Source organism: Apteryx rowi, unplaced genomic scaffold, assembly GCF_003343035.1.
Source record: "Apteryx rowi isolate R43461 unplaced genomic scaffold, aptRow1 scaffold_1220, whole genome shotgun sequence".
NCBI lineage: Eukaryota > Metazoa > Chordata > Aves > Apterygiformes > Apterygidae > Apteryx > Apteryx rowi.
In genome coordinates, this window is record NW_020447443.1 from 35,101 (window position 1) to 60,738 (window position 25,638).

The 25,638-nt window shown below is 62.1% G+C and overlaps 3 protein-coding genes across 3 annotated transcripts in view; 1 reads left to right on the forward strand and 2 right to left on the reverse strand.

Moving 5' to 3' along the window:
* Positions 1-226, reverse strand: part of IFRD2 (interferon related developmental regulator 2) — a 6,233-nt gene extending 6,007 nt beyond the window's left edge. Inside the window, exon 1 of the mRNA XM_026092129.1 lies at positions 106-226. The gene's annotated coding sequence lies outside the window, so the exon portion shown is untranslated. The remainder of the gene's footprint in view (positions 1-105) is intronic.
* Positions 227-1,009: 783 nt separating this feature from the next.
* Positions 1,010-3,476, forward strand: LOC112978491 (2'-5'-oligoadenylate synthase 1-like). The gene is made up of 6 exons (XM_026092069.1): positions 1,010-1,321; positions 1,559-1,856; positions 1,940-2,115; positions 2,225-2,466; positions 2,656-2,788; positions 2,872-3,476. The coding sequence occupies exons 1-6, from the start codon at positions 1,130-1,132 to the stop codon at positions 3,397-3,399; spliced, it is 1,569 nt and encodes a 522-aa protein (XP_025947854.1). The 5' UTR covers positions 1,010-1,129; the 3' UTR covers positions 3,400-3,476.
* A 1,865-nt stretch (positions 3,477-5,341) lies between these two features.
* On the reverse strand, positions 5,342-24,883 carry SEMA3B (semaphorin 3B). The gene is made up of 18 exons (XM_026092056.1): positions 24,558-24,883; positions 11,577-11,719; positions 10,005-10,162; positions 9,602-9,664; positions 9,278-9,397; positions 9,091-9,184; positions 8,860-8,979; positions 8,271-8,416; positions 8,018-8,132; positions 7,749-7,818; positions 7,518-7,662; positions 7,197-7,416; positions 7,000-7,091; positions 6,616-6,657; positions 6,337-6,494; positions 6,155-6,210; positions 5,910-6,049; positions 5,342-5,803 (listed from the first exon to the last, which is right to left on the reverse strand). Exons 1-18 carry the CDS (start codon positions 24,881-24,883, stop codon positions 5,342-5,344), a joined length of 2,670 nt encoding a protein of 889 aa, XP_025947841.1.
* Between the last annotated feature and the right edge of the window lie 755 nt (positions 24,884-25,638).

Consider the following 25,638-nt stretch of genomic DNA (forward strand, 5'->3'; position numbering starts at 1 on the left):
GAGTTTCAGTTTCTGGATTTCAGATTTGGATCTCCCCAGTGCCCCAGAAAACTAGAACAAGAAAGCCAGATCAGGGCAGAGCTGGGCTCTGCACTGGGCACCCACCCCAGCATCACCCTTGGGTGCCCCCTTGCCCTGTGGCTTCTTGAGCGAGGGCCACACTGGGAATGTGGGCTGGGTGGTTGCGGCAGTCCACCCAGCACAGGGTCAGTGGGGCTCATCTTTGCAATTTCATTTCCGGCAGATAGAAATCAAGTTTCCAGCAGCCCAAAAACAAAACTCAGAATCGAAACTTGGCAATTTGCCAGAGCCGATGCTTAAGGTAGCATAGGCAGAGTGCCCAGGGCAGCCGTGTCCCTGGCCCACAGTGGCACCAGGGCCTGCCCATTCCCAAGGCTGCAGTGACATTGGTGACTGATGTCCCACTGCCTGCGGTGACACCATGGCCTTCAGTGTCATGGGCACCAGCCATGTCCCAGTACCTCTGGTGACACTGGAGCCAGCCATGTCCCAGTGCTGGCCGTACCACAGCCCAGGCACTTGGTCCAGCCAGGTCACAGCACAGGAACCCCCAGCATGGGCACAGGCTTGGGGTGCCCCCATGGTGTGCCATGGGCCCTCCTGACAGTTGGGGCATGGAGAGGGGGCACTGAGCCACCAGAGACACCCCAGACTGCAAGGCCCCTGTGGCACTCCCAGCTCCAGCACCTTCCTGAGCCTGCAGGCAACTGCCCATGGTGCCACTGCCCTGCGGCTGGATCCTTGTGATGATGGAGGCACTCTGCAGCCCCCATCTGCCCCCTCCCAGCCCCTGTGGTGGCTGGCAGGAGCAGCCCTGGGGACCACCTGCACAGGAACCTTTTGGGGGCCCAGCCCCAGACATGCACCCCCACCCAGACCCTCCCCAGGTGCCCTGGGATTGGTGCTGGGGAATCCCCTGGCACAAGGGCCTGGGTTGGGATTATCTAGCAGCATCCCTCAGTTCTGGGTGGCTGGGGAAGAAGTGAAACTCCAAGGCTCAGGCTACCTTAAGTTCCCCTCTGTGACGCCATCAGAACGTCAGCCTGAGAAGGTTTAAAGACAGCTACAGGCAGGAGCAGCAGGAGAGGACCAGAGACTCAGGAGGCGGATGGCACTGGCACAAGTACCAGCCATGGATGGGCTGGGGACGGTGACTGCCCGTGGACTGGACGCCTGGATCGCCAAGACTCTGGAGCCCAGCACCGCTTTCCAAAAACAGGTGAAGCAGACGGTGAAGCAGATCTGTGATTTCCTCAAGGAGCAGTGCTTCGAGGGCATCCGCGTCCACAAGACTGTCAAGGTGAATGCTGCTTGGAAGGGGCCCTCTGGGCACCATGAGCCCTGCCATGCCAACCCCTCTCACTGCCCCTGTGGCTTCCTCCCCGGCGGGGCACCCAGTGCCACCCTTCCCCCTGCCCCGCATGTTCAGTTTGTGCTCTGCCTCAGTTTCCCTTAGCAGCTTCCTTGAATGGCATGGGTCCTTCCCCTGTGCCCCCGTGGGGCAGCAGTGCTGAGCAGGTGCTATGTCTCTCCGCAGGGCGGCTCAGCAGGCAAGGGCACAGCCCTGCAGAACAACTCTGATGCCGACGTGGTGCTCTTCCTCAGCTGCTTCTCCAACTACCAGGACCAGAAGCAGAGGCGAGCCGAAATCCTCGCCCTCATTGAGGAGAGGCTTGAATGCTGCAGACGGACACTGACGTTCACTGTGGAAATCAGCAGGCCCCGGTTCAAGGGCCCCCCCGGCTTATCCCCACGATCCCTCAGCCTCACTCTCCGGTCCGAGTCACACACGGAGTCTATTGATGTAGACATCCTGCCTGCCTATGACGCCTTGGGTAGGGGTCTGCACCTGGCAGGCGTGGGACTGGAGGGGGCAGCGATGCTGGGATGGCTCTTTCAGCTCCCTCTCACCCCACAGGGCAGGTGACCCACGACACTGTGCCGTCTGCTGATGTGTACATTAGGCTCCTGGCTGCACACAGTGGCCCTGGCGAGTTCTCCCCCTGCTTCACTGAACTGCAGAAGAAGTTTGTGAAGCATCGCCCCGCCAAGCTCAAGAACCTGCTGCGCCTAGTCAAGCACTGGTACAAGGAGGTGAGGGGCTGCCCAGCTTCGTTGCGCCTGCATGGGCATCCTGGGATCCATCCCACATCCCAGGGTGCCTGTGCCTGCCAGCTCTCACCTGCTCCCATCTCCTTCCCAGCTCCTGAAGCCACGGTACCCCAACGCAGACCTGCCCCCCAAGTATGCCCTGGAGCTGCTGACCATCTATGCATGGGAGCAGGGCACGGATGCCAAAGAGGACTTCGACATGGCTGAGGGCTTCCGCACAGTGCTGCAGCTGCTGTGCCAGTACCGGGAGATCCTCATCTACTGGGAAAGTTACTACTCTCTCCAGCACACCCAGGTGGGCGCCCATGTGAAGAACCTGCTGCACAGCTCACGGTGAGAGCCCCCAGCCCAGGCACTGCCTGTGCCACCTGCGCCACAGGCACTGCCTTCCACCGCAGCCCCAGGTGCTGCTCCCAAGTGGAGCTGGCATCTGGGCAGGGCAATGGGCAGCACTGCAGCATGCCCAGGCCTCCATCCACCCTGGCACGGCACTAACAGCAGGGCCTGTGCGTGTCTTCACAGCCCCGTGATCCTGGACCCTGCTGACCCGACGGGGATCCTGGGCCAAGGCAAGAATTGGGCGGTGGTGGCAAATGAAGCTGCCCAGTGCTGTTCTCTGCCCTGCGTTGCCTCTGCCCAGCCCTGGGATGTGCAGGTAGGGTTGTCCACCCCTGAGGGCTTCGTAGTCCCCAGACCATGCTCCTGCTGCTCTCACTCACCTGATCTCTCCCCCCACAGCCAGCCCAGCCTGTGAAAGTGAAGATAAGGCTGCTGACAGGCAACAGTCTGACCAGGACTGTCAGTCTGGACACCACCATCCTGAACCTGAAGGAAGGGATTGCACAGCAGTGGGGCATCCCTCCATACCAGCAGCGCCTGGGCCAGCAGAAGCCAGACCAGACTCTCCACATCCTGCAGGACAGCGAAACCCTGGCCACCTGCGAAATCTTCTGCAGCACCACGCTGACGCTACTGCACACTGAGACTCAGGAGATGCAGATCCTGGTGAAGGACATCAAGAACCGCACAAGCACCTACACCGTGCGGCCCACCGACACTGTCCGGCAACTCAAGGAACAGATCTGCACCCAGCTGGGCCCTCCCGCAGACCAGCAGCGCCTGACGTTTGGCTCCGAGGAGCTGGAGGATCGACACACACTGGCGCACTATGGCATCCAGAGCAAGAGCATCATCTACCTGCTCCTGCGTCTTCGTGGGGGCACAGGCCCCCGGCGCCCCCCCTTCCCTGCTCCCTTGCCGTCCTGAGCATTGCCTGGGCACCAACCCACACCGCTGTATCCATGCACCACCCATCATGCTGGAAATAAATGACTTGGAAAGCCTTTGTGCTGCCCTGGCTTTAGGGACAGTACCAAGCAGCAAAGGGAGTTTGGGGATGACCTCACAGGAAGGAGCAAGGGTGCTGGGTGGGCATGGCAGGGCAAAACACGTCCTGCTGGATCAGGGATGCTAGCCCAGCACCAAACCAGGTGCCGGCAATGTGGGCATGGTGTGTGGGGGGGCACATAGCCCTTCTCCTGCCTGTAGCTGCTCCTAACCCTTTCCGCCCTCCACTCCGATGGCTTCACAGCCGTTAACTTTAGGTGGTCCTGGTCTTGGGGCTTTGTCTCTTCCCCAACCACCCAGAGCTGAGGGTTATGTAGATACTAGATATCCCCACACACAACCCCAGGCCCCTGTGCCAGGGGATTCCCCAGCACCAATCCCAGGGCACCTGGGGAGGGTCTGGGTGGGGGTGCATGTCTGGGGCTGGGCCCCCAAAAGGTTCCTGTGCAGGTGGTCCCCAGGGCTGCTCCTGCCAGCCACCACAGGGGCTGGGAGGGGGCAGATGGGGGCTGCAGAGTGCCTCCATCATCACAAGGATCCAGCCGCAGGGCAGTGGCACCATGGGCAGTTGCCTGCAGGCTCAGGAAGGTGCTGGAGCTGGGAGTGCCACAGGGGCCTTGCAGTCTGGGGTGTCTCTGGTGGCTCAGTGCCCCCTCTCCATGCCCCAACTGTCAGGAGGGCCCACGGCACACCATGGGGGCAACCCAAGCTAGGTGGATCCTGCAGAAGTCTGGGAGCGCCCTGCCCAGGCCAGCACCTGCCTGTGCTCATGCCAGGGACCCTTGTGCTGGGTCAGCTGGCCTAGGTGCTGCGGCATGGCCAGCACTGGGACATGGCTGGCTCCAGTGTCACCAGAGGCACTGGTGTCACTAGAGGCCCAGGGACACAGCAGACCCTGGGCTCCCCTTCTGGCACTCCCTTAAGCATTGGCTCTGGCAACGCCCTGGGAAAATGCTAAGTTTCGATTTCAGTCTTCAGGAAAGAAAGTGCAGAGGGTGCTAGTCTGGGCGGGCCGCTGGGCAGGTGGTGGGCAGGAACGCCCCCATGGGCATTTCCTGCAAGGGGCATCCCATGGGGGGAGGCGGGCACTTCCTAGGGGTGCTGGGCATGCTCTGGACACCAGGCTGAATCCTCTGCTTTATTGTGTTCAATTAGTACAACCCCAGGGGCTCGGCGGCTCTCCCTCGCAGCTGTGCTTGGGGTGCTGGGCACCCTCCACCCCCAGGCTCCTCCCCTCTTGGCACAGCCGCCCTGCAGGGCCCACCACCCCAGGCAACACCTCATCCCCAGTCCTGGCGAGGCACCAACCCCTTGGGTGCCTCTCGTCCTTGCACAGCCACCCGCAAAGGCTGGGCCAGGCCTGCCCTGGTCCCTCATGTCCTGTCCTGGGCCCCTTTCCACCCCGTGCACCCTGGAATTCCCGTGGCACCCTGCTGCCCCATCCTGCTCTGGCCATAGGCACCTCTTACCATGCCTGCAGGGTACAGCCTGGCCATGCCCGCCCCAGTGGCCCCGGGTGGGTTTACATTCATCAGTAACAGTCGTTAATAAATACATCAGTGGTTCTGCGGTGCCCAAGAACCCGCTTGGTCCCCCACGGGTGCTTGGAGCTGGTGGTCGTGGGCACAGGGGCCCCCGGCCTGGAAGCACAGGCAGCCCAGAGCAGCCATCGGAGATCTTCAGGCTGGCTGCTCTCCTCACCCTGGAACCAGAGTCCCCGCAGGTCCCCTCACCCCCAGTGCCGTTCTGCTCCAGAGTGGCCCGCAGCCTGGCCGGCGCCAGCCCTGGTGCCCTGCCTCTGCACGCCCAGCCCACGGCCCCACTCCTAGGCAGAGCCTGGCACCCGGGGCCAGCCCCAGGGTCACCAGGGGGATGCATTGCGGGGGCCCCGCTCGGCCCGCGGCGCCTCATGTGTGCGCCGGCTGCGGGCTTTGCGTGGCTCCTCACCCTGCCTCCAGTTGGGGGGCCTGGCCTTGGCGCTGAGTGGAGGAGGCAGCACGGGCCTCCTGCGGGCTGGGGGGCTCCTGCGGCTCCAGAGCCGCTCGCACACCTTGTCCATGGCCCCCAGGGGTGGGTGGTCCACCAGCTGGAGGAAGTCCCGGTACCAGACCTTGCGGCCGGGTGGCCCCACAGGCTCCGTGTCACCGGCGGGTGCCAGCCCCGGGGCCTGCTGGGTGCCGATCACCTCCAGCAAGAGCTGCAGCAGGGGCTGGGTGAAGCCGTGCTCAGTGGCATGGCAGAGATAAAGCCCGGCATCAGTGTGCTGCACACTGCGGAGCAGGATGCCCCGCTCTGTCCGCACCACCCGCTCGTCCAGCTGCACCTGCAGGTACCAACATGCACATGGGGTGTCAGGGAACGGGACAGCACAGCGCAGCCAGGCCCTTGGGGCTGGCCATGCTGGCGGGCCTGTGCTGGGGCAGACCTACCTCTCGCTTGGGGGCACTGCTGGCACGCTGGTATGTCCAGAGCACTCGGGCTTGCAGGGACTTGGGCACACACTCCAGGAAGGCACTGCTGCCCTCCACCCCATACAGCTTCTTCTGGGGCACGCTGCCCAGCTGGGGATCTGAGGGGACACGACCTGGCCATCAGCACCGAGCGCAAGCCTCCTGCCACTGTGCCTGAGCAAGGCCAGTGGGGCTGGCCACTTTTTGGCAAGGCTCCAACTCACCTTCGGAGCAGAGCATGTTGGGGTCACCATTGCGGACGTCCTGCCGGCGGAAACGCCTGTGGGAGATGGGGGGAGTGAGGGATGGGCAGCAACAGGGTGAGTGCCCCTCAGCAGGGCATCTGGGCACGTCACCAGCTGCCCGAGGGCAGCAGGGGCAGGCCGATTCCTGGTGTGCTGCCTACCTTTTGGTGTTGGGCATGTAGCGGGTGCAGGAATTGCCATCCCAGGCACAGTAGGGGTCCCGGGCCAGGCAGCACTCTGCACAGGCTTTGCCATAGATGCCACAGCGGTGCAGGGGCAGCTGGGCCACAGCCGTGGCCGAGCCGGCATAGAGCTGTTGCTGCAAGAAGAAAGGGGGACTGAGCATCCCCATGTAAAGACAACAACTCGAGCACAGCCACAGCAGGACATGGGGACATGCCACGTGGAGCCAGTGGTCACAGAGCCCTGCTCCCCCTTACCCGCTTTGAGGAGATCTGCAGGCTGGTGATGGGGGATGAGTCCTGCCAAGAGAGCAAGGGCACAGGTCAAGGAGAGCTGTGGTTGGTGTGGGGCACAGCCATGCCCAGAGGCACCCTGGGGAGGGTGTGCAGAGAGAACCCAGGTGTCTGGGCTCCCAGCTCTTATGTCACAGTAGCTGGAGCATCCAGGCAGCATCCACACCGGAGTGGGGATGCAGCTGGCCTGGCACAGCCCTGTGGGTCCGCATGGCTGCCTGGCACAGAGCGAGGGCAGCGCACACGATACATGGGAGGCTCCTGGGGGCACTGGGGGCTGCAGAGCTAGGCCAGGTGCCCTGACAGCCATCCCCAGGTGCCGAGGCAGCCACAGGCTGTCCCCCTCACCTGGAAGATCTGAAGCTCCTCCAGCAACAGTTCCTCCATGTTGTGCCAGCTCTCCTTGGGCACCGAGACCACCTTCAGCACCGTTCCCACATCTGCGGGAAGGAATGGGGTGAGGCTGGGGATTCTAGCGGGCACAGCTCCCGCGGTCAGGGCATCCCCAAACCCTCGGATCCCCCGGCCAAGGAGGCACCACATACCTGTGCCAATGAAGAGGACGTCGTAGTGGCCATCAGCAGCTGTGACGCGGTCCACAGCAATGCGGGTGAAGGTGTGGGGTGTGTTGGCCTGGAGGAAGACGGGGTGTTGGCCGTGAGGTAGCACCGGGTTGTACATGAGTGGGTGGTGCCGGGCGAACTGGATCACCTCATCCGGGAAGTCCTTGGTGGAGCTGAAGGTGCCGAATGTTTTGCTAGGGCACTGCAGGGAGGCAGAGCCAGGTGAGCAGGGGTTCTTGCTGCCAATGCCCCCTGCGGGCCCCTGAGCACTCCCGGACTCCCCGCTCGCCCCGTGCCACGTACCATACCCGGGCGGGGGTACGGCACACGAGCCTGGTATGACACCCACTGGTAGTTGGGGCCCTCCTTGTGCGCAAAGGGCCCCAGGAAAGCCCGGCGGATGTCAGCCATGGTATAGACGCAGACAGCCGAGCCCTGGAAAACGGAGCTGGTAAGAGAGAGATATGGTGACGTGAGAGGCAAAGGGGCCAGTGGGCACCATCGCTGCATGCGAGGTGGGGGGCTGCGCTTTACCTGGAGGTAGAGAAGATGGCATAGACCAGGGGGTTGCGCTTGTCCCTTGTCTGCAGCAGGAAGACATCACCTGCAAGCAGGCACAGGGGCAGGGACAGCATCAGCATTACCTCCGTGCACCAGAGCTGCCTGGCTGCCCTGGTGCCCACAGGCACCTTTGCAATCCCCAGGTGCACGCTGCACCCTGTGCCACCCTGTGACCTGGCAGGGCTCGGTCCCGGGGGCTGCAAGCCCTGGCTGAGGGTCAGATCATCTCTGTCGGCACTCACGGAGCTCGTCGAAATGGGTGTCCGCACCATCAGTGCCTGGCACAGAGCACACCAGCCGGGCCTTCAGGAACGTTGTCCACTTGTTCACCAGGCTCCGCTGCCCACCCACGTCATTCTACCGAGCAAGGGAGGGCACCCAAAGTGAGTGGTGCTGGACTGGCACCCACAGTCCCACACACTCCGGCGAGCTGCTGTGCCAGGCTGGCCCCCACACCAGACTCCCCACTGCGCTCACGGGGCCTGGGGAACTCACCCTGCAGATCTGGCCAATGCGGGCAAAGCTGGTCTTGCCCAGCCCCTGTTGCCTTTCCACTGCCGTCTCACGGAAGAAGAAGTAGATCTTGTCATCATCAGGGTTCTCGCTCTCGGGCACCCAAAAAACATCCACGAACTTGGGCTCTGGGGGCAAAGGGCAGGGGTCAAGGGTGCCACGGCTGGTGCCCATGCTGGGCACAGGGCTGGGCATCTTGGGCACCTGTGGGCATGGGGAGCCCCATCACAGAGACACCCTCCAGGGAGACTGGTCAGGTCCTAGGAGGACACAGACCCCCATGCCCAGCTGTGCAGCATGTGCGTGGCAAGGATGGGACTCCACCACCCCTTCCAGTGTGCACACACTGTCCACAGGGGGGCAGCACGCACCCACAAAGTGCCCTGGACAGTGCTCATGCTCACCCCAGGGCCCTGCGGGTAGGACAGGCACTGCTTTGGGACAGAGTACAGGTGAGCCCAGCAGACTCATTGCCTGGATGACTCTGCAGGGCTGGCGATGCCACACCATAGGCCCCAGCCAGGGTGCCCATGGCCCCATGACCTCCCACTCCCCATGTGCCAGCACTAACCGTTGAGCCAGCGGGAGTCATGCTGCTCGGTGCGGATGGATGGGCGTGAGCCCAGGCTGCGGAAGATGGTAAAGTCACGACCCATCAGATCAGTGGCCACCCCGGAGTAGAGCTCCTCGCCTGGTGGGCACCGAGGGGAAGTGTTAAACAGGACCCTGTGCCTGCCTGGGTCCCAGCTGGGCACCCATGCTCGGATGACCTGCCTGGGGCTGGGGCTCGGCCCCCTCTTACCCACGAGAACAGAGGCAGCTGCATGCTGGGGGTCATATGGACTCTTCCCCTTGCCGTCTTCGGCGCGCCGCAGGTCCAGTTTGAAGACAGAGTCCTAGGGGGACGGATGGGTCAGAGGCAGGCAGGTAGGCAGGCAGGGGACACCAGGGGCTGGCACAACTATGTCCCACGCCAAGTGCTGGCTCACCTCTGTGTGCTGGCCGACCTCCACGAAGGCACAGGTGGGGTGGAAGGCACCCGTGCCACAGGCATACAGATGGGTCCGGTTGTAGGAGTGCAGAATCTTCACGAAGTTCATGCACTCGGTCTGGGGGAGAAGGGCACGGGAGGTGGCACTGAGCAGGCACCCATGCCAGGCACCCACTCCTGCAACTCTGCAACACCCCAGCCTTGCCCTCAATCTCTGACTGAGCCTCAGTTTCCTCCAGCTGCTCTGTGACAGAGGAGCCTGGCAAGCTGCTCTTCATCCCTCCCCGCTGCCCTATTTCTGTGCAGCCTGCCAGGCACTCACATTGATGTCCTTGCCGGCCCAGTTACACTCTTCCCTCCACTCCACGGGCGCTGGCCAGTAGATCTGCAGGAGAGAGGGAGGATGCTTACAACACCCAGCCCTGGGGACACGCAGCCCCTCCCCCCCGCCTCTCAACCTGGCTGAGATCTGCCAGACTCATGTCATGTCTCAGCCTGGATGCTGCCTCCACACTGTGCTCCTCCTCCCAAAGGGTGGGTGGGCCTGGGGAGTCTCCCAGATGCATGCCTCAAGTGTGTCAGGCCTCAGCAGTGATGCCCACTGGCGACAGTTTGTCTTGCTGCATTGGTGCCCAGCTGGGCCATGTCATGCTGTCTCATGGCTGCCCCTGCCCACACTGCCTGGTATGTCAGCAGTGTGGCCACCCCGTACCTGGCCCCATTACCTTCCTGTCCTTCTGGCTGATGTTGTTGAGGCTCAGCGACATCAGGTGGTTCTTGGCCCCCACAAAGAGGCGACCGCGCTCCTCGTCCAGCAGCAGCACATCGTAGCAGCATGAGCGCTCCAGCTCATAGACACGCAGTCCGTGGCGGGCCCGCAGCTCTGTGGGGCAAAGGGAGCCCTGCTCAGCCCTGCCCTGCCACAACACCCCCTCCCGGCAAGCCAGGTGTCACCTAGAGGTGGGCAGAGAACCCAGGAGTCCTGCCCCTCTCCCATGCTCCAACCACTCTGCGCCTCTCTGCTATCACCGGGTCCCACTCCCAGACAGGGAGAGGGAAGAGTGCTCTGAAGACACCAGGCAGGGATGCTGCTCCCACTGCAGGTGGTTTTCCCGGTGAGCACAGGGTGTTCTGACCCACCCGGGGTGCGAGGAAGCTGGTGGTGTGGGGCAGACATGGCTAAGCACAAATCCCAGGCTTCGCAGCGCAGGAGCTCAAGCTAGGCAGGGGTTCCTTCAGGATGCCTGTGATGGACTCTGTGCCCTGCCGCATCCCCCTGTCGTGCCGTCCCCTCCCCCAAACCTGTCCCACCAGCTTTACCGGGTTAGTTGCCCCCATACCGGCCCACCATCAATCTCCACACAACAGGCAGCTCTGGGGAGAAAGGGCCTTTTCTCTGCCCCATGGAGCTAATCCCTCCACGGCAGCAGGAACAAATGGCCCTTTGTAAAGGGCTGAAAAAGAGAGCGCTCGCCAGGGACCCAGCTACCCGCTGGCTGGCTCAGCTACCTGCTAGCTGGCCACCTTGGGGTGTCCCGGGACAAAGTGCCCAGCCCAGCTCACTACCCCATGCCCCAGAGCTGGTGCCTACATGGAGCCAGGGGCCGGTGATCACAGGCCCGCCTGGTGCTTACGGAATGCATGCCTCTGTGCCCTGGCTCTGCATGATGGGGGAGCCCGGCACGCCTGTGGGGTGACCAGCTGGGAGCTGTGGGCATGCGGCATGGGGTCCCTGGCTGGCATGTTGTCCCCAGCTGGCATGTTGTCCCCAGCTGGCAAAGCACAGCCATTCTGTGGGCCATGGGGAGCCAGAATGAGTGGGACAGAGCTGGAGAGTGCAGCCACGGGGCATTTCAGGGATGCCCAGGAGCAGGCGTCCAAGCCGGGAGCACAAAGGCAAATGCACCGGAGCAGGCCTGGGTGCAGACGTCCCCCCAAAAGCAAGCATCCCTCAGTGGACCAACATCAGGCAAGTAATGGGGCAGCCCCATATCGATGCCCAGCAATCCCCCAGGGAAGCAGGCGCAGGCACCTCAGGGCTGGGGAAGGCCACAATGCTGGGTCTTTACATCCCTCCAGGATGTCCTCCTGGGCCACCCGCATGCTGTGCCCACCCATTCTCCCACAGCCCTGCACATGTCTCCCGGGATTGGCTGGGGTGCTGCCAGATGCTGCCACAGCACCCAGGCACCAGCCCCAGATCTGTTCCATGGCCATCCTAGCGCTGTGCATAGCACGGCTCCAGCACATCCCCATGGCCCTGTCCCGTCCCAGCCCGTGGGGTTGCCTGCACTCACCTGGAAAGGCCAGTTTGAGGCGGGGGGTGGCAGGGGGTGGCGGGCGCCCAGCGCCCACGGCAGGGCTGCACAGCAGCAGGAGCAGCGCGCGGATCATGGCCGGTGCCTGGCTCGGCGGGCGCCGAGCTCGCAGCCCCCAACGGCTGCAAGGCAGAGAAGCGAGAATGTCAGCTCGGATTACAGCCCCCTCCTCCCCGCGGCGCGGTGCGGCACGGCACCGTGCGGCACGCCGGGGCCCCTCCATGAAGTCTCACCCACAGAGCACAGCTGGCACCAGCAGCCCTGACCAAAAACCTTCCCTGCCTACTGCCAGTGGGGGTCCTTCCCTGCCTGGATAGCCCCAGGCACCGTCACCAGTGCAGCCTTGGCATGGCATGGGGCACCTACTGCTGCAGGATCTGGTCAAGGGGACCCACCAGGGCTGGGCTTGACCCAGGAAGGTCAGATGGGGACACAAGCCAGCTGAGCTTCTTCCCAGGCACCATCATTTTTAAGCCTCTAATCCCAACCCAAATCCAAAGGGCTCCATGAGCACTGCTCCCGCCCATGGGGAAACTGAGGCAGACCTGGCCAAGCAGCATGCCCAGCTCTCCCCGTGCCTGTGGCGCAGAGCTGTGCTAGGAGGAGAGTGCTGGGCTCTGCCTGTTCTTGCCCCCAAGCCATAAACAGAGCTGCCCCAGGGGCATGGGGCAAGTGTCAAGGTTCAGGCCAACTGGATACGCCTGCCCGGCCACACAGCAGGCTCCTGACCACAGGGCAAACTGGCCAGCATGTGGGCCACCCATCTTGTGCCTCAGTTTCCCCTGCCACTGCAGCTCCAACCAGCAGGCCACCCTGCCCTCCTTCTACCACCCAGCAGGGGCAAGCCAGCTGCAAACAGGAGCCAGATTTGGGGTCGAGGCTCTGACCAGATGCCGGGCCAACCGGGTGCCTGCATCCCCTGGAGAGGGGCCACCCAGCATGCCCGCCACCCCTGCAGGCACCCACTATCACACACGCTGCGGAGAGCTGCTTACCATGGGGGAGGAATTTCTCTGGCTCCAGCTCCTGCACGCTCTCCCTTGGCAAGCTGGAGCCAATGCTTATTGCAACCACTGCACCAACATGCAGCAATCTGCCTTGCCCACTGGCCGCACGGCAGCAGCCCCAGGCAGACCCCGGGCGGCTGGGATGTGTTAGCCCATGCCAAGGCCATGCATGTGGGGCTTGTAGTCCCCCCTCGCTGCCGGCACGTAGAGAGGGCTGGGCAAGCTGGCAGAGCCTCACTGGCACACTGGGGCACCGAGGCTCAATCAAACACCTCTGGCTTCCACCGTCTCCTTAGGACACGGTGTGAGCTTGGCCACAGCAGGTACCAGGCTGGAGGGACTATGGGCCGTCCCATGGCCACGGCGCGTGCAGATCCGGACACGTCCACCTGCTGCAGCCTGCTGCCCAGCACAACCAGCCAGGGCTTGCCCTGTGCTTCTGCGGGCAGAGGCAGGGCCTGGAGCAGCTCCCACACAGCCTGAGTGTGTCCAGCGGTGGCTAGCACCTAGCGCAGGGGGTATTGCTGTGGCAGGGAGCCACAGTAACCCCAAAAGTGCACACACAGTCCTACCTGCCTGCGGCAGGTGGACATGGGGCCAGGGCAGCTCTGAGCCTGGCACTGGGCACAGTGCAGGGCGCCGAGCAGAGCTGCCCTATTTAACAGCCTCGCTGGCCCATGCTGGGCGCTAATGGCATTTGCAGACCCAAAGGAGCTGCGATAACACGGAGCGGGGAGAAACTCCACAAAAGCTCCGCCGGGGAGGGCCGCTGGCTCTGCCACCTCAGCCAGCCCTGTGCAGCCAGGCCCAGGCCCTGCATCGGCATAGCTCACCGAGTTGCTGCCCCGGCAAGTGATTCCCAGTGCCTTGGCAGGCGCAGCGGTGCTGTGGGGTGGCTTGCTCCTCCTGCCTGCCTCCCCAGCACCTGCTGGCACTGCTGGCATGCAGCTTACAGAGGGGCCAGAGCAAGCTGCCCGCAGCCCACTCGCCTGCCCTGTGCTCTGCTACGGGAATGCCAGCATGGGAGCCTCTATCCCCCCCATCCCAGAAGAGCGCCTGGCCCCTTCTGCTTAGCAGTTGGGCCTCTCCCCAGGCCCCTGGGGGGGACAACCACCACCCTGAGCCCCCAGCACCTCCCCAGAGGCAGCTGCATTTTGGCAAGGGAAGCTGCAGAGGCCCCGACTGTATCTGTACATCGGGAGTCTCCAAGCCCTCCAGGGCCCCACTACTCACCACGGCTGGCTGCGCTACAGACCGGGAGACGCGTGCTCTCACCCTGATGCTGGTGGTGCTCCAGGCTGGGCCCTGCTGAGGGAAGTGAGACACGCAGGCGGACCGCTGCCGCGCGCTCACTGTGCACTGGAGAGGCTGTAAAAGTTTATGACACGGATCGGGTGACAGGCAAAACAGGAGTCAGCTGGTAAGGCAATAACCCTGCCTGCTCCGGGCCGGCTCTGGCCCTGGCCGTCCCTCTGGGGGGGAGAAGGAGCCGGGAGGAGCCGTCAGAGCTAAATCATCAGCTCAGCCTTCGGATGAGTTGCCCGGTCTCAGCGTGGGCTCCCCAAGGGCTGGGGCTGGTGTCAGCCCTCATGGAAGGCCTGGCTGATGTAGGTGCAGGCCAGTGACGCCAGCTCAGAGAGAGCCCCATTGTTAGCTCGAGGACACCCCCAATGCCAGACCAGACACCCCTGTCACCTGCCTGGGGAGACTACTGATGCTAGCCCAGAGATCCCCAACACCAGCCCAGAGAGACACCCGTCAACAGCCCGGCCCCGTGGGGACGCCCTCGGGGGTCGCTGCGGGTATCCCCCACAGCCCTGCCCCGCTGCCCAGTGCCAGCAGCGGTGGGATCCTCCCGGGGCCCCGCGTGCAGGCGGCGCGGGCGCAGCGGCACCCACCTGGCACCGGGGCTCGGCTCAGCTCGGCCCGGCTCGGCTCGGCCCTGCTCCGCCCCCCACGTCCACACGGGGAGGCGGCCCCAGCGGGGCGGGGCAGCCCCGGGAGCGTGGCGGCGGAGCCGGGGGCGCGGCCGGAACGGCCCGGCACGGGCCGGGGTGCGTGGGCTGTGCGCACACACACAGTGACACTGTGCACCCCCGCCCACCCCGTGCATGCCCCTTGGCCTAAACATACGTAGGAACACACAGCCGCAGGCACGCACACACCTGCATGGGCTCATGTACGCACACGCCCTGGACACACACGCGCACCCGGCACACACAGCTTGCACAGCAACACATACCCGTGGCACTGCCTGGTACTCCTAGCCAGCACACACAACTGCACACTCTGCTATCACACCCATCACACACACACACACACACACACACTCACATGCCACACCAACACACTCATCGCACACACGCAACTGCACCTGTGGCAACACATCTGTCACAACTGCATACTGCACCACAGCCAGTGCGGCACACCCACCTTGCACTCATACAACCACATGCTGCACCAACAAGTGGCACACACACACAACTGAATGCTGCACCAGCACACTGGACTTGCACACACAACCAAATGCTGCAGCACAGCCAGTGCCACACATGCCACAGACAACCACATGCTGAGCCAACACACCTGTAACACACCCGCATGGGGCACCAACTCACCCATCTCACACACACACAGCCATACACTGCACCATAGCACAAACACGTGCGCATATGCACAACTGCATGCAGTGCCATGGCCGGTTGCACCGTCCCCGTTCCACTCTCCCAGTGACACCCCTATGCTGCCACCCCATGTGGCACCCATTGATACCCCGTGTGTGCCACCTGCCCGCACACAAACCAGGAAGACTCTGCTGGCCCTCTGCACCCTGGGGGTGCCTGTCCATGGGAATGAGAGCTGAGCATGCCATGCTCAGGACACAAGTGGTGGGGCCAGCACATCGCTCAGGGGGTGAGCCGCACGGAGTGGGTGGCTAGGGCTGGCTGCCCTCCTGCCCAGGAGCAGGGTGCACAGGGGGCACCACAGGGCCACGTGTGGGGGTGGCGGGGGGCCCGGATGCCACTCCCCACTCAGCTGCAGCCCAGATGTCTGGCTCGGGCCCAGCCTGGAGCAAACAAAATTCCTCCGCTGCCTCCCATTTTCCAGGCAGCGCTGCCAAAAATAGCAAGTGCTGAGCGGTGCCGGCAACAGGGCCATGCGTGCCTCCTCCGGCAGGGCTGGGGGGGGGTACAGGCCACCTCAGAGGCCACCCCCTCCTATGCCATCCCCTCTGTACCCTCTTGCTGTCCTTGTCCAGCCCAGGCAGGCAGGTCTGGCATGAGTAGGGAGGCAGTGGGTACAGGCAGGCAGCAGGCATAAGAGGCAAGCAACAGGTGCTGGCAGGTGGTGGGTGCAGGCAGGCCAGCAGCAGGTGCAGGCAGTGGGCACAGACAGGCAGTGGGCGCAAGCAGTGAGTGTGGACATGCAGTGTCTGCAAGTGGACTGGCAGTGGGTGCAGGCAGTGGGTGCAGGCAGGCCAGCAGTGGGTGCAAGCAGGCAGTAGGTGCAGGCAGGCTGACAGCAGGTGCAAGTAGTGGTGCAGACAGGCAGTGGGTGGAGGTGGGCCAGCAGTGGGTGCAGTCCAGCAGCTGGTGCAGGCAGGCAATGGCCTCAGGCTGGCAGTGGGCACAGGCAGGCAATGTGTGCAAGTGGGCCAGCAGCAAGCGCAGGCTGGCAGCAGGTTCACACAGGCAGTGGGTGAAGACAGACTGGCAGTGGGTGCAGGCAGACAGTGGGTGCAGGTGGGCCATTAGCGAGTGCAGGCAGTGGGTTCAGGCCAGCAGTGGGTGCAGGCAGTGGGCCCAGGTGGGCTGGCAGAGGGTGCAGGCAGCAGGTGCAAGCAAGCTGCAAGTGCAGTCAGTTTGGCAGTGGACAGCAGGGCCCAGCAAGGCCTGGGAGGCTGTGCAACACAGGTGTGTGCCTGCCCCAGCAGGTCATGAGGACCCATCGGGGGAGCCCCCCACAAGGCAGGGCACCTGGGGCAGTGCCCTTCAAGCTTGCCTGCTGCAGCAGGAGCTCGCCAGCCAGCCCATGGGCATGTAACCCTCTCACTGCCAGCAGCAGGCACCCCAGCTTTCCAGGAGGACAGCAGCAGGCTCGACCCCAGCACCCTGTTCTCCTCCTTGTCACACTGCACTGCCGAGTGCTGGCCTGAGTTCACTGCAGAAGGGCTGGGATGGTCCTGAGCCTGCAAGAGAGGCGCCCCGCTCACCCCATGCCAGCACCCATGGATGCTGCACCAGGCACAGACATCTCTGCAATTCTGCCAGAGCAGGAAGCGGAGGGGATGCCCCACTCCGGCCTGAGGCCATGCTGGGCCCCAAGACAGGTGTCCTGGCCCCTATAGCACCATTCTCATCCTCACGGCACGGCCCAGGGCAGGGGGAGACCTCAGGGCCTGGGAGTCTAAGGGAAAGGAGAGGGGCCAGGGTCAAGGGGGACAGTGTGGGCAGGGAGCTGCTGGCCAGTTTGCAGCTGATCTGGCAGAGCAGGAGTTATTCTGCCAGCAAGACTTTGCCCAAGCAGCCAAGACACCATGGGACTTTGGGCTGGGCATAGGGTGTCCCTCCCCGAGCTCCTCAGCAGCAGAAGCAGCAGCTGCTCCACCACAGCACACAGAAAAATCGGTGACGGGCACAGCCCTGGGGCCCTGCCAACCAGCATCTGCATCCAGACCGTTTCCACCATTACCTCCTGCCTGCAGCAAGGTGTTCCCGGTGCTGGCTGCAGTCATGTGACAGCAGGGGTCCAGGTGCATCACTGGGACAGCGGGTCTCGGAGGACTGACCCCAGGGACATGGGGCTGGCTCTGGAGCCCAGCTCTCCAAACCTTCCCCGTGCTAATCACTAACTCAGGTTGATGGGAGAACCCAGTCATCTGGGTTGTGTCCAGCCCAAGCCCCCAAGCCCACCTGGAAGCAGGACAGGTTGGGGCTGGGGTGCTTCTGTGCGTAAGGGGCAGACTTGGAGAAGGTTGCATCCATCCTCTGGTGCCCTGGAAGGGACCACACAGAGAAACAAGCTCTGAGAAAGGTGGTAGATGGAGACCCCTTGCATCCTTGAGGGACCCTTCAGGCTATCCCACCAATGGAGCCACCACAAAGCCCAGAGAAAATGACTGGCCCCGGCCCCATGTTGCACGCACCACCACTACTCCCCACTCTGCTCCTGTGGCTGCCCCAACACCCTCATCTGAGCACACCAAACCCCTGCACGTGACCGCAGTCCCGCTCTCCTTTTGGAGCTTTTTGCCATGCTGCCAGACTTGTGGCCTCTCCTTGCCAAATCCATCATATGAACCTCAGCCCGGCAGCTGGCTGCATCACTTCCCGGCACGGCCTGGGAGCCTCCCTGCCTCTTGGGATCCCAAATCTCTGACCAGGGATCCCAGCCACAGGAAACAGCACAGAAAACCCCTGGCACAGGAGGAGGTGGCTTGGGTGCTTTACAGGGTGCAGCAACGCAGTGGGGCTGCACCACCATGCCTGGGGTCTCCCTCCTTTGCCAGAGACAAAAATACTGGCTATTTACCAGCTTTGCTAGCCAACTTCCCTGTACCAGGAAGTCAAGTAGTGCCAGGACCCATCTGAGCCCCTGTCCCAATGTGGCCCCAACAAAGTGCTCGGCCAAATGGACCAAACTGCATGCTGGGCCATGCCAGGACCCAAACAGGGCTTGGGCATCCAAAGAGAGCTGATGGCCCAGGCTGTGCCAGACACCCCGCATTTTAGCGGGATAAACAAGGAGTTGCTGTGCCCAGGAATGTTCTCTGGTATCTGAGTCATTGGGAGAGCTGCGGCCTCCAGTTGGGCTCTCAGCTGGCTGCTTGCACAGAAGACATTCCCTGTGCCTCAGTTTCCCTCTGTCAAATGAGTTCTGGAAAGCACTTGGAGTGCTTTCAACCCATCCTGCAATTGCATGGCTGAGACTTTTCCATCACCCTCTGGTTGCAGGACTGGTCCCAGCCCACCGGTGCCAAACATGCCCTGGGATGGGGCAGGGCCCTGCCCATCCCAGCATCCCCCACGGGAGCTGGGAATGTAGCAAGCCAACCCTGGGAAGGGCACTGTAGGGGGTCTTAGCACAACCTGAGGCCAGGAGCCCTGAGCAAGCCTTGCCAGGAGCTGCCTCCAGCTGGAGAAGTCATTAGGCGTCATAAGGGCCGAGTTTCCATCCCAGAAAAACAGCGCGGGAGCTGCCAAAGCAACTGGTAGTGCTGGAGAAGGCAGGCAGGGAGGGATACTCCTCTTGCTGCTGCTGTGTCTCAGGGCTCGCCACGTCGCCCACTGGACACTCGTTCCTGCACCGGCTCTTTGCACAGCATGGCGGGGCTGGGTCAGCTGCCATGGTGGGGCCCTGGGGATGCAGCTGTGCCAGCATGGAGCAGCCATGCCAGACGCAGCAGCCCTTCTCCAGGAGAGCTGCATGTGCTTCTGGCAGACCCCTGAGGCCACGCACTGTTCTATCACTGACGGTTTCCAGATGAGGCTGGACTGCTGCCTGGTTTAGAAATTGCCTCCATCATCCTGCTACACAGATTTGTCCCAGGAGCTTCGCTAGGGCTCTGCCTACCTTAAAGTTACCCCTGCAGCACATTACCCTTGCTCAGCTGCCACACAGCAATGCCACCAGCAGCCTGACTGTTTGGCCCTTGTCACTGTAAGAGCTCATTTCCAAGCCCAGAGCAAGGAAAACAGTGGCTCAGCACCAAAGCCAGGCAGCCCTGGACCAAAGCGGAGGCGTCTTGCAGCCTGTCACCATTGGGTCATGAGAGGTGGGGGCCACACCAAGGCTGGGCTTGGCGGGCTGCGTGCCCAGGATGGCGGAAGCCTGGCTCCCTGCCAGCTTCAGGGGTGGAACATGGTGCAGAGGTGGCATAGCTGGCAGCAGGGCCGTGCCGGGGCTGCAGTGCCAAGCAGGTGTGGACGCCTTCGCTCTTTGATCTCTCACAGCCGCAGGCCAGATCTGTGCATGGGGACTGCTGCCTCTTCCAGGTCTCTCTCGGCTCTTCCGGCTCTGATAAGCATCAGGTGTTTCCACTGGCAGCATCCAAGCCCCAAGGAGCATTTGCGGTAGGAAACGATTCCTTTCCACCCCCACACACCTCTGGGGGGCTGCAAGGAGGCAGGCAGTGGCAAAGGGCTCCTGGACCACCTGCACCGCGAAGCGAACCTGTCATGTCCCATGGAGGAACTGGGACCAGCAGTCTCTCAGAGAGCCCCCCCATGGATGCAGGGAGAGAGACAGGCAGGGCTGAGATCTCCATTAGCCACCAGGATGGGGACAATCATGCATCTCATCCCCTGGCATCCCCAAAGGAGCGCCTTGAGGGAAGGTCCTGATGATGCTGCAGTGACCCCTGGCTACAGGGGGTCCCAAAGTGAGGAGGCTGCAGATTGGTCTCCTGTCCCCCTTGGGTGTTGCAGAGGTCCCGTGGAGCTGGAGGTGGTGTCAGCTTTACAGCAGGGCTGTTACAGCTGGAGTGGGGGCTGGCCAAGCTCCAGTGGGACAAGGTGACCTGGGTTGTGCCAACTGGTGCTATAGGTGTCCTGATGCCACTCCATGTGGGTCAGGCTTGGTGCAGCTCCATCCCACTGGCCAGGCAGGCTTGCAAGGGAGTGAAGCCAGACTCCCCCCACAAGACCGGATTTCAAAAGATCCTGACTTGTATGTGCCCTGATGAATGGCGGGGATGGGACAGAAATAACCCCTGATTTCAGCTTGTCTGGCTACAGGCAAGTCCAGGGCCTGGACTGCTTTTGTGCTGGGACCTGAGGCTCAGGCTGACAGAAAACTCCTTCCTCCTTGTTCTCATCCTTGTCCTCCTGCCCAGCACAGGGGCCTGCTGCAGAGGACCATGGCCCTCACTCTGGAGGGGAAGGAGGGATAGTTGAAAGCATCCTCGCAATCTGGGCAAGAGGAGCAGGGGCTTAAGTCCCACTTTCATGGCCATGGAGCTGCTGGTGGGGGCTCGGAGGGGGGTTAGCAAGGGGCTAACAGTTTCCTGAGCCCTGGCATGTTCCCCGGAGACATACAGCCTCATCATCTCTCCTCCTCACCCTTTGTGAACCGGGGGAACTCATTAATTATCCACAACACTGCTTTTCAGATGGGGTTTTGTCTCTCAACAAAATAGGGCTGCCCCAGCCAGCCCCCAGCAAAGGGGCTTTGTCTGCCTTCGTGGGGAGCAGTGGCTGCTGCAGGACAGTGCCTCTCTGCAGAGCACCCTTCAATCCACGGCACATTCCTGGGAACAGATGCCTCAAGAGCCTGAGGAAGGCTGCTTCGAACATTGTGTTTGCAGCACGCAACGCCGCCAACTTCCCTCCATGGCCATCACCCCAGCCTGGCAGAAAGACCCCAGCCAAAACTCAGCACTGGTTGGGTCTGCAAGCACAGGGAGGCCACCAGCTGAGGGAGTGTGTGTGGGGTGGGGGGGTCTCAAACCCTCAAACACAACATCCAACCCCAAATGTTTGCATTCTGCAAGGCAACATCACAGGACCCCCCTCTGCTCTCCCCTTCTTTTGGGGCTGGGTGGCCAGCTCTGACCTCTCCCAGCACTCCTGAGCCACAGGGTCCCTTGGCCACTGCCTGGGGAAACTGTTGCGGGAGGTGCAAGGATGGAGGAGCCTGGCCAGGGGACAGAGAGGATGCAAAACTGAATGCTTTGATTTTCTCTGGCCCTGACCCAACCATTTTGCTGGAATGCAGTCAGTTCCTCACGTCACATCTAAGGGGGGACAACATCTGGATGGTGCCAGATGTGGGGGGGCCACTAGCCTGCGAGGAGTCCACGGGACAATCCTGCATGCACACAAGATTTGGGGCTCACCCATGAGACTCCATGACAGCCCAGCGAGAGCCAGCATGTACCTCCCTTTGCCTAGGGACCCTGCACATCTGGCTGCAGCTCTGCACAGGGAGCTGTGTCTCCAACTGCCTCAGGTTTGCAGTTCAGTCCTTGTGTGGGACATGGGCACATCAGGCTCCCAGACTGATGCCTGGCTCAGCCAGATCATCACCCTCTCTTGGCGCACGACCAAGTCACAGTACCTCAGAGGGGGTGGGATGCTTTGCTGCACAGTGACTACCCAGCCTCTTTTGGGTCCGATTTCAGCTCCCAGCACACAGCCAGGCTGACACATCTGGGTGGCCTGATTACCTTTCATTGCGGCAGAGTGGGGCATGTCCGAGCCCAAACAGTGCCAGAGAATGAGTGCAACAGAGAAAGGGAGTAGGAGGACTGGGACAAGAAAGACAAATAAATAGGGAGGGCAGGACTAAAGGGGAGCCAGATGCATGAGAGCAGAGAGGGAACGCAATCCATGCTCCCTGCTGGTGCATTCAGCCACTGTCAGCCAAAAGATATGTTTTGTGTAGCGGGGCAGCTCAATGGCCTTTGCTAGTGCTCCTCGAGAAACTGCTTGTTCCATGGGGGGGGGGGGAAAGAGGTCACAGAGGTAGGAGAGGCATCCTGCCACAGGGACTGGGACTCCTCTTGCCCCCACGCGCCTGTGGACCAGAACTGGGGATGTCCCCCTTGAACTGGAGTCCCTGGGGACCCTCAAGCTGTGCTGTCTGGCACTAGGCATCCCAAAAGGCCCCCTATACATTGAGATGGCTTTGGGACTCCTTTGGGATGCAGTGAGGACAGGGGGCACCCCAGGGTGCTGTGTGCGAGTCTGGCTGCCTCCACACCCATCTCCGACACGGGGCCGCTCACTGGCTGCCTGTGTGGCAGGTCGGCTCTTTCATCTCCGGCCAGGCTGGCTCCCACGTCCCAAACCCCAGCTTTCCACTGCACCCTGGGGCTTCTCCACTGAAGCGAGGTGAGCCCTGTTATGTGATATACAGCACAGGGATCTCTCCCATCACTGCTTTGATCCCCAGCCCTGGGCAACGGCACCCACCTCCTCCCTCTGGCCTGTTCATGGCCTCGTTTCTAGCATGTCAGTGCAAGACCAGCTTAGCCATCTGCGAAGATAGTGAAGTGACTGTATGTCCTCATGACATTTGCTATTGGGCTGGGGTGGCACGGCTGCCATAGGCTGGCTCAGGCCTCGGCTCATCACCACAACCTGGGCACAAGGAGTGATGGAGGGCAGGGTGCCCCAGGGACAGGGGAAGCCACGCAGGCTGTCCCGTGGCCATCTGAGTGCTGCCCAGGCATGTCCCTTGCTCTCGGATGGCCCAGCAGTCCCTCGCTCTGCTGCCAAGAGGCTGTGCCTGCAGGCGTCATGTGGGGGCACACGCACACCAACCGTGCCAACCGGAGACCTTGGCTAGTGTAAACACACTGTATCCTTGTGGCACAGCACAGCAATGATATCCCAGCCAGGTACCAGCCTGGGGCTCTGCACTGCGACCATACAACAGTATGAATATATCTGCACTGTCTGTTATCTCTAACACATCCCACTCCCTGCACTGCACCCTGCAGCCATGTCTCCAAGCATAAAACCCTGTCCACACAATCAATGCAACCAGGCAAGACCCCAGTGACAGGGACCCACAGAGCCTGCTCCCTGCATGGCCCCTGTGCATTTCTGCTGGGATTAGGTATTGGCTCCTGGCAGCTCCCCACCGGTGTAGCCCAGCTAATCCTTTTTTAATTATCTTCACCCCGCACCATGCTGTGTTGGGCTGCCCAGGGGGATGTGGGGTACTGGGTACACCCCAGTACCTGAGCATGTGTAGGCTGGCATTACTGTACTTCCCTGCCATGGGGTCAGGCTGTGGTGTTGCCACATGGGGGACATGGCATGGGGACAAAGGAAGTCACATCCATCCTCCCTGCACAGTACAATGACCTCCTGCAAAAGGGAAGGTCAGAGAGCCTTGTGCTGAAGCAATCCCACTCTGCTGCCTGGAGAGGACTGTCCACCACCAGCTTTGCCTCTTGGCACTGCAGAGGAAGTGGCCCACGGTGTGCAGGACCCCAGCAGCTGAGCTCTGCCCTGGAGTGACTGAAGAACAGGCTGATGCTAGCAAAGAAACTTTCCCCAGCAGCAGATAGCAGCCCTGAGCTGGGCAGCTGATCATTCCACATAGGTCTGGAGCAGGACCGCCAGCTGTAGTTTGTGCCGGGGAGCTCCTCTCCCAAAGGTACAGTGCTGCAAGGAGGCTGGTGGGGCCAGCGCTTGGAAAGGGGAGGGAGAAGCAATTTGGATCCCATCGAGGAAGGCACCTAAGCTGACACACGCTCGAAAGGGCCTGGATCTCTCCAGGAAGCAAGCGTACACAGAGGGGCAGTGTCTTGTGCTAGGAGCACATCGAAAACAGCTGAGCTCAGAGGCACTGCTGGAGAAGGAAAAACTTGGAGAGCCCTGGGGAGGCCTGAGGGATGCTTGTGTATGGGTGCTGTGGTCTGTGCCTGGCTCCAAGGGAATCCTGGCTGGCAAGCTGGCGGCTACAACCCCCCTCAGCCCTCATGGCCTGCTGGAGAACAGCACAGACACAGAGAAGAAACAACCCAGCAAGCTGGGGCAAGTGTCACAGTGACCCTGGCAGCATCTCCCACATGGGACACTAACTGTCCCTGAAGGCAACCCAGGGTTATCCCAAAACCCAGCTCAGGGAGAGCAGGGCACTGCCAGGACATGTGGAGAGAATATTTTGCAAATAAAGCAGCAATACTGTAAGGAGGGATGGGTGCAGGGTGGTCTCAGGGGCCGCCTGTCCTGCTGTTGCAAGCCCAGCTCCCAGGCTCAGAAAGCTATGAGCAAAGGCAAAGGTGCAACCCCCCCCCCCCCAATATTGCAGCTCCCCTCAGGCTCCCTTAGGAATTAGTGGGACACAAGGCAGGGCTAAACCTAGCCTGCCTCACCTCTTAAGGGATTTCAGTGGGGCTTTAAGCCGATCAGAAACATTCCAGCTGGCTGGGAGCCGAGGCATGGTGGATGTGAAGCACAGAGGGCCACTTGGCTCCCCCAGACCTGCTCCCACTCACTGACTCTCTGCCTGGCCTTCAGAGACATATGGAGAAGCCTGGATCCCAGGCTGTCCCCATGCCAGGTCCTGACCCTGCACCACCAGCACCCCGAAGGTACACTGGGGCTCTCTGGGGACACAGGCGTCCCCTTCCAGCTGAGTGTCAGGGTAGGAGCCATCACTGCTGTTGACAAATCCCCTTGTGGCCTGTAGCTCCTTCAGTCCCTTCCAGTCCAGCATACTCAGGGGTCTCCTGTCCCTTTCCCAGATGGCACCCCCAGCTCCGGGGCTCAATTCTGCTCCCTGAGCCTCCACACGATCCAGTGTGTGTGCCAGGTGCCGCATCCTGCCTCTCATGCTGTCTGCAGAGGTATCCCATGGCAGAGGGACCACTGCCACCCGAGGTCCTGCAGGTGCCTGCACACCCAGTTGTCATTGCCCTTCGCCAGCATGACTGTAATGCCTGGTGATTGTGACACAGGTCCTGCCAGCTTGGCCCTCTCCCCAACCCTGCAGCAGGGGTGCTAGATGTGCCCCTCCACGCACTGTCCCACGCTACTTCTCTGGCCAGAGGCCTGTCTCTACCCTGCCATGCACCACACTAGCATTTAGCTCCTCCAGGCTTTAAAAATAGCAGGCTGCTGTCCCAGCACCCCTCCCTGCCACTGGCGGGTAATTTTAGCCAGGGTGTGTCTCCCCAGGAAGCACACCGGCCCTTCCATCTGCTCCTGCTGGCCACAGCAGCCCCGCAGCACACCCAGGCCCAGGGCTGATGTCAGCCCCTAGCTGCCCACTTGCTCGACCCTGCCCTGTTCTGCGCCTGGGAGCGCAGCCCTGCCGTGGCCACCTCAGGCACAGGGCGATGCCCAGTGGGCCAGAGCTGAGCCAGGGACGTGAGGGTGTCAGTGGTGAAGGTAGGGGCAGCAGGGATAGGCCCATGGGTGCTCCAGACACTCCCCAAGCCTGCCTGTCTGGGGCATCACAACCTGGTGGGACTGTCTGGCAGAGCCGTGCTCAGTGCAGAGTGTTGAGGATTCACCGTCCAGCTCTGGAACAGGAGCGAAGATGAGCAGGAAGGGTTTGTGCACCTGTGTAGGGGC